Here is a 20927-nt window from a genome sequence, read left to right on the forward strand (position 1 = left end):
AAGACTATAAATGATAGAGCTAAAATGTTGTAATTAAGAATGTTTGTGATCACAGTTTGAAGCTTGTTCCTGTCAGATCCATGGGGTAGGCCTTGCCCGTTGAGGTCCCGAGGTCCGTTTTCCTCTTCTCTAAGAAAATTATGCATGTTAGATTTGGTCACCAAACCTGATGTCATCACTGATAATGATATGATATACATTTTCTACAAAATAATGAGCACCATGCCCACGCACTCCCACTCAGCGAATATGTTCTAGATTATATCATCTTAGAAAAAAAAAATGAAAAAAAAAATCTTCTTTACAACCAAAAACCAGATCAATTCTTTACCACAATCAGTAAAGAAATAACTTCACCGTGCGTACCATATTCGGTGATCAAACGCAGTTAAACTCATTTTTTTTTCAACTCAACTCAGTTTTAAGTCTGTACTTTTTGATAACAACAGAAAGACGTGGCTCTATTTTTCCTTTTTTTTTCATGATAATGTGTTTCATAACAAATACCCACTCCAACTTAACAGATGATAATCTCAAGAAAAGTGGAGGGAAACCTCGCACCATCTGTCTATATTTTGTGCTCAATCATGTCAGAGACTTCCGATGCTCATGATGTTATACATTCTGCATGGTGAAGGAGTTCAACAAAATTAGCTAAATGCCAATGACCGCAAAAGTCTGTCTGCCATTCCGGATACACTTTCCGTCATCTTATTGCAATCTCTAGCTCTGGTAGAAATTATCATTCTTCTTGAAACATTTCAGTTGATATGTTTGAGGAAAACACGAGTAAAATAAAATAAATGAAATAATTACATTATCACATTATAGCAATAATTAGGTTGTGACTTAAACTAACGGAACAATATTTGACGCGGTAACTCAAAGCGCCTTATTCCTAAATTTTTGCGAAACTCTGGTCTTTATTTCTCGCAATTTAAAAATACTTGCAGTGTGCGTCACCCTTATTTCTGATATATGGTATCACCCCAATGCCGGAAGGAATTGGCTTACTGCTTGCTCTATATGAATCTTCTGAAGGTGTGAGTATACCGGTATTCATATAAAACAAGATAACCTTTTAATTTGACTATTCGCGCCAATTTTCAATACTCAGAAAGCTATTTAAGTCTAACAATTTCCCAGATTTGCATCTATTTTCTGCATGAATCTTGGTATCCAAACAAGGATTATCAATAACTGCTGTGCAACATTTTCGTTTTCACAATAGTTTGGAAAAGAGGTACATCTTATCAACGTTATAATAGCTTGGAACCATTTGGTGAATGTTGTGTGCATGTATAGTGTGTGTGTGTGTGTGTGTGTATGTGTGTGTGTGTGTGTGTGTGTGTGTGTGTGTGTTTGTCCTCCGAAGAAAATATATAGTGACGTAGTTCCCTATGCATGGACACAGAAGGAAAGGAAAACATTTTATGGTAGACGAGCAGATCACACTTTTGGTAATCATTTGAATAGTTATGACTGACCACTTGCATTCATGCACAGCCATTTTTTTTTCCTATTTTAGATTCAACAGGCGTATAACGTTTAACGGTGGGTAAATTTCACTTGACCTATCTTTGTAATTCTCTCTCTCTTCTTCTTCTTCTTCTTCTTTTTCTCTGTTGTTATCTCACTTTCTTTTTCATTGTGCTTATATATATATATATATATATATATATATATATTTATCTATATTCAGTGTTAGTCAACACAACAGTTAAAAACTTCGAAAGTTGTCGTTTATTCTAAATACAGACCGTTAAAAAATTATCATGGGTAAATGTTTTCAAAGCGTATCCCCCCCCCCCCCCCGAATCATTCGGTATCAATTAGTATGGCTTAAGTCCCTGCGATAAAGCAGCCCACACAGCCAACCTACACCTTAGAATCCGGTGATTTCATATCTGGGAAAAAAATCCGGCATTATTTGGTGTTAGTGATGACGCATCACCTGTGTTCACGCATGGATAAACAGGAGACAATGTCGAAGCATGGACCTACATGGTCTAAGAGAGCACAAAAATCGACTTGCGCCAAAGTACGGTTATGCTTTTCATGCCATTTTCACTTTTTTATAAAGCAAAATGGAATTGGATATGAATGTTGGTCAGTGCAAAATGACAATTTTGTAAATGTAAATTTAATTTTCTGAATTGAATTTCCCTACACATTTATAATATTTCTCTCAAAGGTGTGTGGTTATGTGAATGGTGCTGTATTAACATCCTTATACACTCAGCACAAAAAAAGAAAATTACTTCCCACTCAGTGAGTGGCAAGATTTTCTTTATGTATCTCTTTATTTTACCCTTCGCACAATTACCCCCCCCCCCCCCACTCAATGAGTGGCAAGAATTTCTTTATGTATCTCTTTACCTGGGGCCATCTTCCTCGTCAGTCTTAGCTTATGATGATGGTTCCCTGCATTTCATTTTTATCATTTCCTATTGCTTCCTTTCATATATGATATTCGTTCTTGAAAAAAGAAAATGTATGTATGATCCAAACGTTACGAATATGAGCTCTGTAAATGACTATGTAAGTATTTTGTTGATTTGTTGATTTGTATTGATTTTGAAATGGAGAAATAAAAACTGAACTGAACTGAGCTGAACTGAAAAGAAAAAGAAAATAACACTTTTTCAAGTTTATATGTCTCATAGAATATTCGGCTAAAGGTTAATGTATCCTACAAGGTAATTTAATTGGCTATCAGCCTGGTAGGGCAATAAAAACAAAGGAGACTTTACGCATGAGTGAACACCTTTGTTTTCCTCTTCCAAGGCACGAAAGTAAAAATTGTAAAAAATGAACAAGTTGTCATTCATGCGTAACTGCTCTTCCATATTACGACAATAAGAACAAAACACCACTTTAGCACAATTTGACACATGAATTAAGTTGCAAAAATAAACCTTTGATCTCTATAACACCTTTGAAGCCCAAAATATCAATAAAGGCCAAAGATAAGGGAGAAAAAAATGAAAAATTTGGGTCAAACCCAAATTCAAATGAAATAAGAGAAGAAGCAATATTAAGAATAATGCTAGAAATTTCAATTTGTTTTCAAACTAGGAAAGTTGTAAATAATATTTGGTTCTTGAATATATCTCATGAATCCTTAAAATACCTAATAAAAAGAGTGAAAAAATGTGTTTATTTAATCATCTCTATATGCCATTACTCCCTATGTCGTTTGTAGTTTAAGTTGACAGAAATGTCTTATTTTCCCCTTTAGTTTCGCACTTTGTTCTTCTTAGAGGATATAAAGAGATAAAGAGATCAAAAACTTTTTTATTTCATATTTCATTCATGCCTCTCGTTGTGGTACACTAGCTTTTTGTTGTCATTATCTTGAAGGGCATTGCCAAATGAAAGACAATATGACAAATTTTGCAATTTTTACTTTTGTGCCTTTGAGGGCAAAAATGAATGTGTTCACCACCTAGCCTAAAGATTCCCTTTGTACCTACTAGCTTGATAGCCAATCAAATTACCTTTGATATGGTATATAATACATTGGTTTTCCTCAAAATCTTCTATGACAAAATGAATATGAACTCGAAAAATTATATATATGTGCGTGTCACCGTGCATCACAAAACCAACAAAAAGTCGCTCACACTGATTTTGTGTAAAGACTGAAAATAGGTGAAATGGGTCAATCTACTCAATCTTAACTTATTATTTTCTGAAAGAGCAAGTCTTTTCCTACATAATGCTGAAATTGTGGATCATAAAACGAACAAGAAAATGTGTTTTTAGCAGTTTTTGTCGAACACTCTATGTTTTACAATAGTGTGATTAAGTGTGTCTTAAAGTCCCCTTGTTCATTTCTTTAAAACTCTATACACATTATTCACTTTCAACTCTAATAAATTTAGAAAAGACAATGCTATCGATTCGAAAGTTAGAATTAATCATGAACAGAATGTGTTGAGAAAGTGTATTAAATTTCAGTTTAATCTGATAATTTCTTCACTGTTGTTGCAGGTGGTTTACATCACGTTTATTCCGCACTTCATCGCACAGCTTGGTAAAGATTAAGTGCTTGATAGACCATGTACCTCAGATTCTTTTTTCTCAGTTTACACATTTCCAAGGTGTGCTTTCTTTCCAATATTTAGATAGGTAAGGAGAGTCCATTTGAATTACGTTTCACATCGTTTGAATATCGTTCGATAAATCCATGATTAATTTTAAAGTAAAGTTCCAGATTTTGGTCAAATTTGAACCTTCTGTACAAAATCGAACTTTACACAAGAACCAATGACGTGCATGTGAGTGTGTGCTTACAATGCCCCTGAACAATTATCATAGACATGAATACCACGAATACCGCCTTTTCAGAGCTCTGCTGACTAGGCTTCTAGACTCTTGCTCCAAAGCACATGAATGCTCTATTAATAATGATTGCCCTGGACACTGCTAGTCTGAAGTCATGGTAAAGGGTAATGCATGCACATGAAAACAAAAATAAGCTGATGTTTCCACGTGCTTGCATACACTGCATTTCAGGATGAATAAAGACTAGCTGTGATAGTGGAATTCTCATGAATATGTTATAGAGCATTCTAATCATGGCCATTGTTCAGGACCATTGTCAGGGTGTTAATCACACACTCCCATACACACCAATTGACCGCTGTGCAAACCTAAAATTTTGTACACAGGGTTGAAAACAGAGCCAAATCTGAAACCTAACTTGAAAATAAATCTTAAATCTAATGAAACTATTTTGTGCTATCATTATCAAATTACCTTTAACAAAATTGTACACTATTCAGCTATTGCTCATATCAATGTAAGTGTAGTCTGATATATAATTTTTGAACTATCAAGGATCAAAAGTGGGAAATGTTTTTGGTAACGCCTATACATATATATGTATATGTATATGTATGTATGTATATATATATATATATTTATTTACATAGTGAATATACGCAATGAGGCACCGCGTACGTTTGGGACAGGAACGATCTCTCGCACATTATATAAATATATATAATTATACGGACAAGACAGCATACGCACACTCAAATCACCTTCATGCAGTTGTGCCCAAATATTTTAATACTTATCAATGTAGTACGCAATCTTCGATTTCTAATTAATGTGCGGTACTTTTCGTGGACGTGTTGTAGACATGACTTTAATGAGAGCAAGGAATCGTTCAAAAAGCGAATGATGGTTATGGTCTGTTGAGTTTTGTTCTTGAAAAGTGTACCTTCTTTTGTCCTGAGTGTACGCAATTTTTGAAACAAAAATCATGCCAACAGCTTAACATCCTACATAGTGTGGGTGGTAAGCTGCTGTTCGTGCCTATGGCAGGGGCCGCGGAAGCGGGGGGGGGGGGGGTGGGGGCTGGGGGGCTGCAGCCCCCCCCCCCCCACACACACACACACTTTTGGATCGTGAAAAAAAAAGAAAAAAGAAAGAAAGGGAAAAATCGGGGGGAAAATCACACTACCCGAATTTCTCACAAAAAGTGTTCTTCAGATCGCTTTATCTTGATTTTAAAAACGCAAAAGCTCCGTTGAGTGGGAGGGGGCATCCCCCTTCCACACCCTCCCCCTCTACCTCATTAGACTTTGTACATACACATAGATGATGCACACGCGGAATAAGAGCTAAATGCCATGATTTTACTATTAACACTTTCCTGAAAAAAAAGTCCAAATTATTTCCAGAAATACTTTTTTTGGGGGGGGAGCTAGAAAAAAATTCAAGTTTTGCACCAAAAGTTTGCACCAGATCGCTGAATTTCAGGTCTGAAAATGTAAAATCACCTTCGTGTGGGAGGAGAAATATCCCTTCTGTATGTACACCCTCGTGAGCATGCCTTTTCTGTTTGATTGCTTAACAGACAACGTTCATGAAATTAATTGTAACAATAGATTAATACAAGAAGTTTATTTAAATGCTACCACTTTATAGACAAATTGTTCAATAATAATCCACATCAAAATATCCTGCTACCTTAAACAAGTGGGGCCGTTTCAAGTCGATAAAAGACGGAAAAACATGCATCGTATTGCACCATTTACAACATAAAAATGCAAAAAGTTCTCACCGTGGGAGGGGGGACACCCCCTTCCACACCCTACCCCCCTCCCCTTTCCCTCCGCTCGCTCGGGCTCGGTCGCTTCGCTCCCTCGCATAGTAACCACCGTCCTCCCAATATCACAAGATCATTATCCAGGCTACGCCGGTGCGTCTAAGCGGGGGGTTTCAAGTCGATAAAAGACGCAAAAAGATGCATCAAATTGCACCATTTACAACATCAAAATGCAAAAAGTTCTCCCCGTGGGAGGGGGAAAATCCCCCTCCCACACCCTCCCCCCACCCCCTTCCCTCCGCTCGCTCGGGTTCGGTCGCTTGGCTTCCTCGCATAGTAATCGCCACCCTCCAAAGATCACAAGATCATTACTAGTATCCAGGCTACGCCGGTGCGTCTAAGCGGGAGGTTGACCTTGATACACCCCCTCCGGCTGCGCAGCCCCCCCAAACTGAAAAAAACGTTCCGCGGCCCCTGTATGGTACATCTATTTTTATTGAGGATGGAAAGATATACCTAGGTATGGAAAATAAATAGAATAAAGAAAAACAATAAGATGTCCATTCCTCTAAAGTGAAATTTCAAAATTCATACACTTTATGATACATTAATACTCTCCATATGATGTATCATAAAATTGCCTACGCCACAAACTAATGATGATTCGAAGAAGGCATGGAAATTATGCTGATAATTGAAGGATTTATTTTCATCATCAACAATCCCATTAGAATACTCTCATACTATTAACTATTACCTGTATACCATTCATCACCGATTTAAATGATTTCTCAAAGCACACAACATCGAAGACACATAGACATGTAGATACGGAATATTCGTCTAATGATCTTTGTATAACGAAAGAGCTATGCTATGCCATTTCTATGCTATAGCATAAGCAGGAATAGATTGTGATGAGTGCATCCCTCTTCATTTCAGGATTCCACGTCATAGCTGTGTCGGTCACTAGAATGACTCGGAAAGTTCGGCGTAGCATGATACAGGATGGGAGCACATCCACTTGCTTTTGTTGGTTATACTTGAAAATATGAAAGATTTCTATTCAGGAGTTTATGTTGTAACTCTCTAGAAAACATTTAGAGCAAAATGCTATACATAAATCCATTTGGGGAAATATTGCATATATCACCTACTTCAGGCTGGTACCGAATATCAACTTGCCATGATATTGCAATTTTCATTGCCAATATTGTTCACTACTCGAACTGAAAATTAGAATATAACTGTTTTGGAAGGTAGATTATGGTTGTCATCAAGACATTTTGGGAGAATATCATCTACTTGTATGTTCACGATGACATAACTGTTTTCTCTGCTCGTTTCGTCTTTATTACAGTGAGAGACCATACAGAAATTACATGTTAGCTAAAATTACAGCTTGAGAGCCCGACATGAACGGTGAAGAAAATTAACGAATAGTGACATCTCGTATGTCAAAAGAACACTAGTTTTTCCTATTATTACAAAATTGACTTTCTGCTTTAAGTTTGCGATCATAGAGGTTAAAAATCAATATCGACATATTATCATAATCGGCGAAAAAAAAAATCATGTAAGCTTGACAGTGACAAGCAATCACGTAAAATCACTCCTTATAATACCTTTTTTAAAGTGTATATCTTTTCGTTACTAGTCAATTTGGTTTTCAACATTTTTTTTTCTTCATTCTGGCTGGTCGAATTCATTCTTCCGATTGTTCGGGTTCGACCTCGACCTCGACTTCGGCTTCGACCTCCTCCTCTTCTACGTCATCCCTGCGTCTGCGACGACGGGTTTTGTTCGTGTCCTCGCCTTCCTCTTCCCCAACATCCCTGCGTCTGCGGCGTCGTTTGCCATTGATTTCACGTCGACGACGCACTTCGACCTTATTCATAAAAAAGATATATCGATACTAAGATTTGAGTGTTACAGTCCTTATATCACCGAGTTGCTTACTGGAGAGTTCGATGCACTTTTCTTTACATCACTCGACGCCATTTTGTGGCGCAATAATTATACTTAGAAGCCATTGACAACAATAAAGAAGATGCAAGTATTGCTATCGTATTTGACTCCACTTTACTAGGTGGTTTTTGACAAAACTCAGTCGCATGGGTTTTGCCTAAAGCAGAGTGCAGAAGAAGCGATTGCTCCATTCCACCGTCGAGATCAAATATCAAGAATCGGTTAAAGGTATCTTTTGATCACTGCAATAAAATCGTTGTTCAAGAGTTCAGGCATAAAAACAACTATTCCGTGGTAATGACCAACAACTTTCAAATTACAATAACGACATGAAACTTTCACAAAAAGCAGAGTAATGATGGCTTTTGGTATGACATGAGTCATTTCTTCCACGAATAAAGCAAAGGGATGATGGCTCTTTTATGACATGACTTGTTTCTTTCCAGAATAACATTTATCAGACTTACCGGTAAGGCGTCCAAGGCTTGTATGTAGTAGAGTCCATTTGCTGGTTAGCATAAAGATAAAGACAAAAAGTGTCATGACAACTTGACAATCTGTCCATTTTATTTATCTTTTTTGGAGGGGTGGTTTTACAGCTAGACACAGTGACATCTGACAGCGTATATATTTCAGTTTACTTTATATATTTTGGAAAAAGAGGGATATCGCTCTTACCCATTCTTGACTTGGAATCAAGAAAAAAAGAAAGAAAAGGGGTTAACAATTTGAAAACCTGTTAGATCACACAGAATTGGCCTTATTTACCTTTTTTCTCATGGTTACCATCTTTTTATTGTAACAGATTCTGTCATAGTTATAGTTGCGACAGTACTCACTATTCTTTAACCGCTTTCTAGTCATTGCTATGAACGTTAGAAAAACAACGTACACTGTACATTGTATCTAGGTTACAACACGATAGAAACGAAAATTCCTTGTTGGTTTGCGTGCATGGATCCGGTATATTTTTGTTGTTTCTCTACAGAAGTTTTATAAAGTGATTATGGTGTTATCCAGGTATGTATACGAAACTGATATATTTCCTTGCTGTAAAAACGAAAACATGATTAAGAAATAGCATCAAATTTTTAACAAATTTTTTATTGCGTTACCAATAGTGCGTAGCGTGGACTTGATGACTTGGTAAAAATTTAATTTGCCATACCTCGTATATCTTTAATCTCGTTTATCCTTAAAACGGTTTGATATCAAGCTGGGCAATGCAGAGGATAATGATTGTCTATTAACATGATTAACGCTTCCCAGTTCGTCAGTATCAGTATACATGTTCCCTATTCAACAAAGAAAACGTGCAAGAGAGCATTACTCAAATGATTTGTTACCTAGTCCAGTGTTAGGGCAATAGTAGCTATAATCGTAGCAGCAGTCGTTGAACCGCTCACACGCCGCATCGCAGTAACAGTCTGATGAACGGCAGTCACTTCCGATACAGTTACATCCAAAGCCGTAACAGCTTCCGTAGTAGGGCATTGGTTCTGTGACGTATGTTGGTGCTGGATGAATAATCGGATAGAGTAGAAATATCGGTACTATTGGGAAATGACAGAGGACAATGCTTACGTTTACCAAGAGCCATGTAGAAAATGCTCCGTTGACGTTATATATATTTCTGTAACTGAGGAACTTGGGCACTACGTGTATGTCTTATTTTTGTTTAAAAGTACTGATAATTTGGACACTACGCCACGTAAAAAAAAATTTCATTACAACTACCCGTACTTTTATGTTGGAGAAGAAAGATTTTACAAATACGAGTAGTTTAAGGTTTCAATTTTCTTCAATTTCTCTTCCTGCTGACCTGTACTTTTACGGACATGTCGGGTAAATAAAGAACTGGACTCTGTAATTTATCAAACTTGTTAAATTACAGATCAGCAGTTGCAATCTTGCATCTTTATTTCCTTTTGTAGAGGGAGACAAATTGAAGAAAATTAACGCCACAACCTTTACCTCTCTGATTAATAATAATTATTATTCTCTTGCTTTTTAGTATAGTTAAACTTGTAATGACTGTAATGGTTAATGTTCTCACGATTGTCTGGTCCACGAAAGACAGGGAAACTTACAGCAGTAGTAATGTTCATCACTGTTATCGGAACAGTCATTGATCCCATCACATTCCCAGTGGCCTGGTATGCATTGTCCGTCGTTACATTGGAAGTCTCCGTAATCACAGGAAGAGGCTAGAAAAAGTTAACAAGAGAAAAGAAATATTTTGATGTGTTCTAATACCCATGCGTCTTCTTAACTTAAAAATCATAAAATCTCGGGCAAAAACGTATTGTGGCATGTACACTGCAAAAAGTTCAGTGTTAAATAGTGAACACCGTGCTGGTGTTAAATTTTCGGTGCTCATTTATGGTGTTAAATTAACACCTCTGGGTGTCATTTCCAAATTTTAAACTGTTTTTGAAGAGTTTCTTAGTAACTGCACTTCTTGTTGATTTTTAATTTAAACAAGACGATCAAGAATTTGACATTAAAATACTAGATTTTTGAAAAAATGTGAAAATAAATTTACACCAAAGTAACACCAGCTGGTGTGGTCTCTTATTCAATTCAATTCAATTCAATTCAATTCAAAGTTTATTTCATTTTTCGACAAAACATATAAGTTACACTTCTTTTGACAACAGAGAATAAGGTAAACAGAACATTATGTGTAGAAAAGAATGTGAAACAGTTGAGGAGGACCTTATAGTAATTATACATTGTAGTAAAAAAAAAAACAGAAGTGATCGAAATAAGGTACATGTATAACTTTGCTTAAAGGGACTGTACAGTACTGGTTGAGGTAGGGATTCATGTTTTGAACATTCCTAAGTGGGGTAATGAAAAGCCTCTGATGAAATATAAAAGAGCATGGAATTTTAAGAAGGATTCAACGTTTATTTGATGAAAATTGGTTTTCAAATGGCTGAGATATCCAAAAAAAGTGCTAATAATAAAAGGCGACATGCCACAACTTTATTAGGATCTCTTTATTTCACCTTGTCTTTGGATATCTCAGCCATTTCAAAACCGATTTTCATCTAATAAACTTTTGATACCCCTTAGAACTGCATGCTCTTTGGCATCTTATAGAATGGTTTCTGAATATCTCGCCAAACGTTAAAAGCTAAATCTTCACCTCGACCAGAACTGTACACACCCTTTAAAGTGTGAAAAATGGAGAGACCCACTAAATTGAATTATTGAAATTATTACTAAATTATTGAAGCTGGACGGGTGTTAAACCATTGATATTAACACCAACAAATATCAAATCAACACCCATGTGGTGTCATTTTTTAATCAACACCAGTACAGTGTCAAAATAACACCAGGTACAGTGTCAAATTAACACCACGAAGTTTCAGGTGAACACTTTTCAACACCATCACAGTGCATTTTTAACACCTGTGGGTGTGGTCCTTTATTGAAGTTTGATCGGTGTTAGATTTAACACCCGTGGTGTTAAATTTAACAACGATGTTTTTACAGTGTATGTTTGCTATTAATATTTCTCATTATTATAGAATGTAAAAAGCACTCGGACAATATTTGCAAGGAATCGAGTGGCGGCCAGTGGGGTAGATACCTGGGGTAGATGCGTAATAAACTCCACCTGAAGAAAGAAAAGAGTAAAAAGCAGGCATCTTAAAAAGGCTTGCACGTTCCACGGAATGAAGCTTCTCTTCTTATTAAAGTGTTGTAGTCTAAGCCACCAATAATAATAATAATAATAATAATAGCTGGTTTTTATATAGCGCATTTCACACACTTCAGGGTTTCAATGCGCTTTACAGACTATTATTACCCCGGTCACTGGATACATTATTTCCAACCAGCACTAACAGTGCTCATTCTCCACTCCCTGGGGAGCATTCCAGCCAGTCGCAGCCATTTTACAGGCGCGCACATGCTGATCAACCAACATAAGCTTTCTCATCCTACCGGGTACCCATTTATACTCCTGGGTGCAGAGCAGCAATGTGGATAAAGTGCCTTGCTGAAGGGCAAACGTGTCGGGCTTGATATACGATAATTCAATAGAACTACAAGTATATAGTATTGTTTTTTCTGTCAATTTCATATCGTGATACTATAACAGTTATTTATTACCGATTATGATAGTTTTAATATTAGCTTGAACTGCACATGATTTCAATAGTCTTGCAATATTCAAAATATCAAAAAGAAATTAGGTCCGAAAACTCTCTTTGACCATTATGTATTGTATTGTACATGTGTATGTGTATCGTTCCGTTTACTTCGTTTCCAACAAATAATATTGTTTACAACATTTGAATAACACAATGCTTCAATGTAGCAAATATGAATTACCGCATCCATATTCGTCACTGTAATCGGAGCAATCATTCCATCCGTCGCATCTCCACGAATATGGTATACACTGCCCATCGGAGCACTGGAATGAATCGCCGCCGCAGTAGACTGTGTCGAGGGTTGACAGCGAGAGCATGCTTAGAAACGACAATAAACTGGCAATATATCAACCCACATTTCCGCTTCAGTGTAAAGTTTGTTATTAAAAGCACTACGAGTCGTATTATGTCTATCAAAGAGATGTTATGGGGAAATTTAACATGAAAACAACTAACTTATTGAGTGCAGCATCTGATAATCCCATGACAATAGAAAATTTTGGAATCAACTTTACCAAATCACCGGATGGCCACGATCAAAAAGTGAAATAAAGTTACTTTAAAGTCACTACACTTTTTTGGAACGCATAGTTCACACAGATCTATTATTCCTTCTCTCTAAAAAAAATCGAGTAAAAATATTCATTCTTGAAGGAGTGAATACAAAAAAGAGTGAATTTAGAGTGAAATTGGAGTGATTTTGAGTGAAAATATTCATTTTCACTCAAAGGTACAATCATAATCAGAGTGTCAACTGAACATTCTGTGTTTTTATCAGTGATCCAAAAGATGAAAGACTCCAAGGAGTTGTTTTCTCCGGAGCAGCTCATACCAAGGCAGTAATGATTTTATATGTCGATGTTACGAACAATTTGTTTGCCAATTGAATCATACTACATCAAGAGTCTATCTCTCATTTGAACTTCCAGGTAAGAAATAATAATAATAATAACGATAATAATTTTTAGAAAATTTATGAAGAAGTCTCAGAGTATGAAGAAAATATTTCTTTGACATGACTTCAATGAAACAGGTAGGTAGTGTGACACTAAGCGTCACTCTCCTTTAATATTAATATTAGTGATATTTGACAAAGTCGCACTTTGAAATAGTTCTGTTTCCACAAGGGAAAATGTTGCGATGATAGTGCCTCACACAAATTAATTGACGTCCCCAAACAATTTCCATTGTTTTACCTCCAATAACGAAATATGTTATAAAGATTACGTAATGAATGCATAAATTATAGGAGGTAACTCAAATCAGAGTCTTAGAGCACACACACACACACACACACACACACATCAACCATAAGGTTAAAACAGCGATTGTCATCATTTCCCTGGCTCTTACAATAATCAGAGTCAGGAAAGAGAATATTTTAGTGAGATGTAGATGTAACACATATTACATATATCATGATTTTATCTTATCTTAAGCATGAAGTAATGTATATCCCTAGGAATGATTTATCCTGATTTATGGAGTTCCTTACTCACCACAAATGACGCTAGCGTCCTCCCCATGAACGCAATCGTGCGAACCAAATCCATTGTGCGGACATTGGTTGATGTCACTCTCGCTGCCAGAGCAGTAGACATTGTCCATCCAGATCGGCCCGCTCCCCTCGCCGAAATATGCCGTTATCGGTGCCGAGGTCGCGCCGCTAAATCCCAGCATCCTGCAGATGACACTGGCGTCATTCAAATCCCAGCTATCATCGCATATTGTTCCCCACTGATAATCGACAAAAACTTCCACTCGACCTTCGTTGTAGTTCCTTCCATCTCTCAAACGAACTCCATTCACACTTAGAGATGATCCTGTGAGAGTACAATTGGGGCATTCTAAAGTTTAAGAAACTGTCTTTCCGTTACTTCCTTATGTTAACGATTCTTTCATTCAAGCTTAAGGTCCAGGTTGAAACCGTTTGTTGGCTATTGCTAGTCGCATGTGGCGAACCACAAGGAGTCGGCATCTTTCGCTTGTTTTCTTGCGTGGGTATAGGTAGGTGGACCACTTCACCGGGTTAGCACCTTGCTCTTTGCTATGAATAAATGAAGTAAGATCTTTTATGTGCGTGAGTCGTGGCTATTTAAAACTCATATACGGGACCTCCCTTTAATGTTCTGTCAGAGGGACAGAGTGTTTACCTCTTACTAGAGGAGAAGAAAGCTTACACACAATATTACTCAGTGAGGGAATCGATCCTGGGTCCGTTGGATCAGGAGGCAGACCCAAATCACCGCACTTATGTATACTATTTAATTATCACCGCACAATGATCTATCTATGACAAAAGAAGGAGGGAACTTAAAGGTTAGTTTTTGACTTGAGAGCTGCAATGGTCGTTTCCATATACATATGTTGATTCTCTCTATATATTTATGCTAAAAAAGTTATTCCAAATCTTTATGATGATCAACTGGGAGACTAACTTTATGGGTCACTAATTCAAGAAGCATGGACAGATAAAAACTGTGAGTGAAAGGGTACCCTGGAGTCACCGATTCCTTTACTACTAACCTTCTCCTCTGTAGTATACAATTCAATTATGGAATATAATGTTGTAACACTGCATAAGACGTATCAAATATAATGTAAAGTGACGACATTTGACCTAAATAGAAACCCACTATCCAGCACAGTGTGGTGGGATCTTTAATATGTGATCCCCCCCCCCCCAAAAAAAAGGGTATATATATATATACATAACAAAAGGCAACCCTCTTACTCTGAAAGAGGGCTGCTGCAATCATCGATTCCATATAATTATAAATGCTGCAAAATCCATACCTGGTGTTGTGTATCCACCTGTGAAGGTGATAAACAACGGAATACACAATTAGTACGTGGTTAGACAAGTTAGAAAACCATTGGCTGATAAATGTCATCGTGATATTTATAATACACATATGTATACAAATATTAAAGATAGGAGAAACAGGTGCTCTCTTATCACAGACCATACTTGATGTCTGCTAATTATGAATCAAACTTAAGTATCAAAACGACTTCATCAAACACAAAGAATTCACAAATCAACAAAGGCATGCCTAACAAATTGAAAAAAAAAAAACCAGGATTTACAATAACATCAGAAGGATTTTCAAGGCTTTAAAGATTAAAGAGCAGTGAAATGCAACACCTACCGCAATAGTATTCATCGCTGCCATCGGAGCATTCAGTGTATCCATTACATTGCCAGTAATATGGTATGCAGTTCCCATTGTAACACTGAAACTCCCAGCTTCCACAGTATTGGTAGCCTACAAGCAAGAACATTATGCAACTCTTTGTTTTCACGGCTACCCTTAGTTGCTGGTTATTACTCTAAAAATTAGCCCAGAGTCAACAATTGATTGTCTAATAATCTATTTCTTCTTATCATTACGAATCCGAAGAATACAAAATAGTATGATAATCTTATCAAAGAACATCAAGCCGAGGTATCATAACATGAATACGTTAGGTCCTTATTTGAAACAATATGATTCGATGAATGTAAGAGAATGAAGTTTTAGAGGGAGGCAAATTGAAAAATACAATTCACATTTCAATGTGATTGGATCTTAACATAGCATCGGCCTTATGCCAAAAGGCTCTCAACACATAGACTTTGCGTAGTGTTAAGGGCCTTTTGGAATAAGGCCGACGATAATGTGACATCGCCCCTTTCAAACAAAAATACAGAAGACAAGTCTCTAATCGCAGATGAGGTTGACTTGTATAAATTCTATAATTGTTACGGAAATCGCCATACCTTGTGTTGTGTATCCCCCTGTAAAGATGATGAAGAAAGATTACGGAAAACAGAATAGTTGGTACATGGTTTTAGAACTTACAAAACATTTTGCTGATAATGGTCATCGTTGAAAAAAAAACACTATGTGCGCAGCCAAGTATAGATAATGACGGCCAATGATTACTAACACTTACAATTCAATAATCGGAAAGCACTAACAAAAAACAACAACAAAGCATCTCCAGATAAATTATGCAAAACTACACAACATTCTCGTGGCAGTTTTACTTTCAGAAAACAGCCAAGCAATCTGCGCCACTTATGACATTGCATAACAAAGTGTGGAATAATGAATTAAAGGTCAAATTGAATTATGAAGTATTGAAATCGTTTCAAGTCAGTTTATTTGAACTATTTCGGAATATAACTTGTAATATTTGTAGGAAGCATATAGTACCTAGCGGGTTTCCGTAGGCCATGGATCGACAATGCGGATTCAATTGCAATCACATTTCATGTTCATCAAGAACATCTTGCATACTTGCAATAAAACCGCACGAAAAATAATGTACTATTTTAAGTCTCCATCTATTCTTATTACAAGAAAGAATGCAAATTAGTATTTATAGTCAATAAAGGCAGATAGGTGCACCGGGTGTTTTAAAATCATAAACCTTTATCTTTTTCTGCTTATGATGAACAGCAAAACGTGAATATAACGACTGCATTTAACAGAAAGAATTCAACAATAGTCAAAGGCATGCAAAATCACCTTAAAACAGATGGGATGTTGAAGATTTTAAAGTTTAATGGGGTTGTAGAAGTATAGAACTCATGCAGCGGAGAGGCAGTGACATAATCTATGAAATGCACACCTACCGCAATTGTATTCATCGCTGCCATCGGAACAGTCGCTGTATCCATTACATTGCCAGTAATATGGTATGCAGTTTCCATTGTAACATTGAAACTCCCAGCTTCCACAGTATTGATAAGCTATAAACAAAAACATCACATTCTCATGAAATTGTTTTTATACATTTTCTAAAACTATTTTCCCTTATATCAGGACAGAGTTTTGCCGGACATATTAGAAAAAGGGGAATCGTTTCCCCCTTGATTTAATTATGAATTTACATGATTATGCAGTAGTGAGCTGAACACCAAAACGGTCAAGAGCTATAGGCCTATAAATGTCAAAATGATGTGGCATAAGATAATGCAAATAAACGTGATAATTGGCTTGCAGCTGAGGAACATGATGTTTACTAACATGAGTGTATTTAATACACGTTTGACTTCAGTTCGATTACAGAAACAGACTACAGAATGCAAGGTTACTGTTAGGCCATATCTATTGTCTACAGGGGTCACGAAGAGAATCGTCGAAATCATTACGGCCATTACTAACCTTTCTTCTTCTTTTTTTTTCTTTTTTTTCTTTTTTTTTTTTTTTTTTTTTTTTTTGGTAGGGGGCGGTGGGGAGGGGTAAATGAAAGAGGAAAAACCAGAGGAAAAAACAGTCCCTAAGCCTTTATAATGAACCAGATGGTGACAAACTTCACAGGCACGACTTTTTTTCCTAGTCTTCATTTCTCTTATCATGTTATAATACATTGTCCATCTTCAATAATATAATTTGACAGGTAATATGCAGCTTCGTAGTATGAAGCTGCTTAATACCTATCATATGGATATACATATATACATACATGAAATTCATCTTGATGTGTTGATTTCTGACATGAAAAATATCATTCAGCACAGTGTGGTGGGATATTTGATGTGACTTAATACCGTCTCCCCCCTCCCCACTCAAAAAAAAAGAATAAAAGATAAGGAGACCATGTAATTCTGAATGGGGGGAAATCACCAATTCCATACATTTTACGGAATTCATACCTTGTGTTGTGTATCCCCCTGCAGAGATAATGAAGAAAATTTTCAGGAATATAGAAATAGTGAATACTTTTTTTTTTAAATTTAGAAAACATTGCCTAATTAAAGTCTTGGTTATTGTTATTCATGATAGACAAATTACATTGTTTACAAACGAGAAGCACGTGTTGTCTTAAGCCTGCGTTGAAACACGTAACCGAACTAAGAAAAATAGAGACGGTCAATGGTTACTGCAGCTTACAGCTCAATAATCACACATTACAAAAGCAATACAAATATTTCATTATTAGAATTCAGATAACCCATTCAAAATGACACACTAGTACATGGAAAGGTACACGGTCGCAAACAACCTAACCTTAAATGCCACTTATTACATATAATAGGGAAGTGTGGAACTTTGGACTTAAATTCAAAATGAATTGGAGAATATAAATTCAAATATGTTAAAGCAACTATTTCCAACGACAACTTGAAATGTTCGCAGTGTTTACAAACTAACAGTTTTCCATATGCAATGACTCGGTGTGCGGATGCATAGGAAATTTCATTTCATGTTTCATTAAGAATATTAAACAGGAGGAATGATAAATATATAAAGACATTTATAAACGTATGTTTCTATATAGAGATTGTCATATCTTTTGCGTGGAGAAATAACATTCTTTATAGAATCCAAACAAAATTCGGTTTATGATTTCATACGCACAAACACATTTTTACACTTTGAAATAAACCTTCACTAGACTGCAAAGATGGTTATGTCCCGGGTTAAGGTGGATGACTAACGATGTTTGTTCTTAAGTTTTATGCCTTTATTTTCACAGCTACTAACGCCATTTAAAGTAACGTAGGATTGTAGAACTTGCGCTTCTTTTCTCTTTCTAAGGGTTAAATGGGGGAGGGACTCTTCTGTGAAATTTGAAAATGAATGTCATTACTCGAGCAGAATGTACATCGTGTTAGATTTTAGTATTTAGAAATTCGAATTTTAAGTATAGGTGCAATCCAAAAGGCGTTCTATGATTCTACCTTCGACTTGTCGTTCCAACCTTCCAAAGTAAGCACTGAAAATTTGGTACATTTACCTTGTTGGCAGTATCCCGGGGAAATTGAAATGTCATCTATGGCGATATCACCTGTGTGGCTACTCCCACGTACACCTTCCATAGTGATGTAAAATGGCATGGAGTAATAGTTGTAGATACTGATCTGGATTGATAGATATACATAATATGCACTGTGAGCTTTTTGACTTTCAGCCCTTTTCACTGGTCATGTACTTGCTGTTACTCTGCTTTCCAAATTCATTAGCTTGGATTTTTTGACGTGCAGGAACGAAGTGATGCGAGCATTTGGAGCTAACAGATAGTCACAGGTATATAAACTTGAAGATTTTCCACTCTTTCACGTAGAGATGGAACAACTGTTTCTATAGACCTGGAGTTCCAACATGGGTTTCGTTCTCCTTCCCCTCTCTCTGTCCGTCTCTCTCTCTCTCTCTCTCTCTCTCTCTCTCTCTCATGGTTTCATGTGTTTCATGCAGTTGCTACGAATTCTTTTATGCACATTTTATTCGTCACTATTGACAGTGACTGACTTTGGAAAACAAAAGCATTTCGATATCAAAACCGAACAATAACTGAACCCTCTCATTTCTGTCTACATCATTTAAAGCTAAGAGACAATTCTGATTAAGAAAAAAACAAGTAGATTGCAAGTTTGAATGAATGACCTGAAGGTTGCTTTCTCTATTTTTTATTCCAAAACATGTCATGGAATAAAAATTCTCAAACATGTCATGGAATACAAAAATCCTTTAATATCTGTAATGTTTTAACATTCAAAACATTTTTATCATTTCCTTTCTCCAATCGACAGTTTGCTGTTAGTATATCTATGGATTGCATTGCTTCAGTAAGAACAATATTAAGAGACAAATGAAATTTATCAATAACATTTGGTAAAGTCATATTGGACATTGCCCAATGAATTGACCTATAGAGTGGTGAATCCTTCCCGTGAGTGCAGAACAGATAAATAAAACAACAACAACAACAACAACAACAACAACAACAACAACAACTGAAGAGTTTCTCTTCTATATGTGTGGATCCACTTCATGTTGAGGAAAAAACCTGCAGGTTTATTCCACATGTTCCAATTTGTTCTCAAGTAATAAATGGATATGTCCCATAGGAATACCCGTTAATTGCATGGTGAAAATAATGTACCTTGAAAAGAAGTGTACTCAACACCAAATTTTAACGAACTAATATCGTTTGAAATTTATTTAATCTAGCACCCTGTGGGACAAAAAAAAATAGCTTTGTGATGTACAGCACGTGCATAGAGTTTTTTGTTTTTAATATTTGTTTGCTTTTCAATAATGAGTAGTTTCTGCGATTTTGTGTATTTTTTTTTGTGTGAAAATTCTTCTTCACCTTTTTTTTTAATCCCTCCAATGAAATTCAGATATGATGATACATGGAATCAATAAATCAAATCAAATCAAAAAATGTTTAACTGTATTTTGACTCCAATAGTTTTCTCTTTCCGCACCGGAATAGTATACATGTATAATAATGGACATGTATGTTCATGTACAATGATAATACAGGAATCAATAAATCAAATCAAATAAAATAAAAAAATACCTGTGTTTGACTCCAATAGTTTCCTCTTTCCCCACTGGAATAGTATAAGATGTCCGTCGCATTTGGTGATCTGAATTCAGACTGCCAAACATTCAGTGTGTTGATTGTGCTACCGTACATATGAGACCAAAATGTCAGACACGAGTACCCGTAACCGTTGTAGTAGGGGCTCCACAGGCGTGCCTTATCTCCGTATACACCTGAAGAGGTCTCTATATACATATAATATCCGGCTGCAAGTAAAAAGGCAAACAGGTCACATGCTGTAAATACATGTGAATGTTATAAAGGTTACGAATTAAAGGAACAGTAACATTACAGCGATGATCCCTATTCTAATCAGCCTTTTCTTTCAGATGATAAATGTTGTTTTCTTGTAGTGCATCGCGTCCTACGAGAGACAAGGTTTCTCACCATTATGG

At 36.3% G+C, this 20927-nt stretch overlaps 2 protein-coding genes and 1 long non-coding RNA gene across 3 annotated transcripts in view; all 3 read right to left on the reverse strand.

Moving 5' to 3' along the window:
* LOC139736249 (MAM and LDL-receptor class A domain-containing protein 2-like) overlaps positions 1-20927 on the reverse strand; it is a 182721-nt gene that overhangs the window by 34539 nt on the left and 127255 nt on the right. The gene's annotated exons all lie outside the window — the stretch shown is intronic.
* Positions 9527-11664, reverse strand: LOC139736242 (uncharacterized). Its single transcript, XR_011711245.1, has 3 exons — positions 11637-11664; positions 10123-10239; positions 9527-9549 (listed from the first exon to the last, which is right to left on the reverse strand). It is a non-coding gene; the product is annotated as an uncharacterized lncRNA (long non-coding RNA).
* LOC139736240 (uncharacterized) lies at positions 13869-20642 on the reverse strand. The gene is made up of 8 exons (XM_071646975.1): positions 20506-20642; positions 18937-19060; positions 17852-17869; positions 16829-16945; positions 15968-15985; positions 15357-15473; positions 15001-15018; positions 13869-14027 (listed from the first exon to the last, which is right to left on the reverse strand). The coding sequence occupies exons 2-8, from the start codon at positions 18970-18972 to the stop codon at positions 14016-14018; spliced, it is 336 nt and encodes a 111-aa protein (XP_071503076.1). The 5' UTR covers positions 18973-19060; positions 20506-20642; the 3' UTR covers positions 13869-14015.

The sequence above is a fragment of the Diadema antillarum genome, unplaced genomic scaffold (genome assembly GCF_040938485.1).
Source record: "Diadema antillarum isolate AM-2024a unplaced genomic scaffold, OU_Dant_1.0 seq00000634_RagTag, whole genome shotgun sequence".
In the NCBI taxonomy this organism is placed as follows: Eukaryota; Metazoa; Echinodermata; class Echinoidea; order Diadematoida; family Diadematidae; genus Diadema; species Diadema antillarum.

Excerpts from the sequence above, each read along its gene's own strand:
- LOC139736240 (XM_071646975.1), bottom strand. The coding sequence starts at position 18,972 with ATGACATTTCAATTTCCCCGGGATACTGCCAACAAG.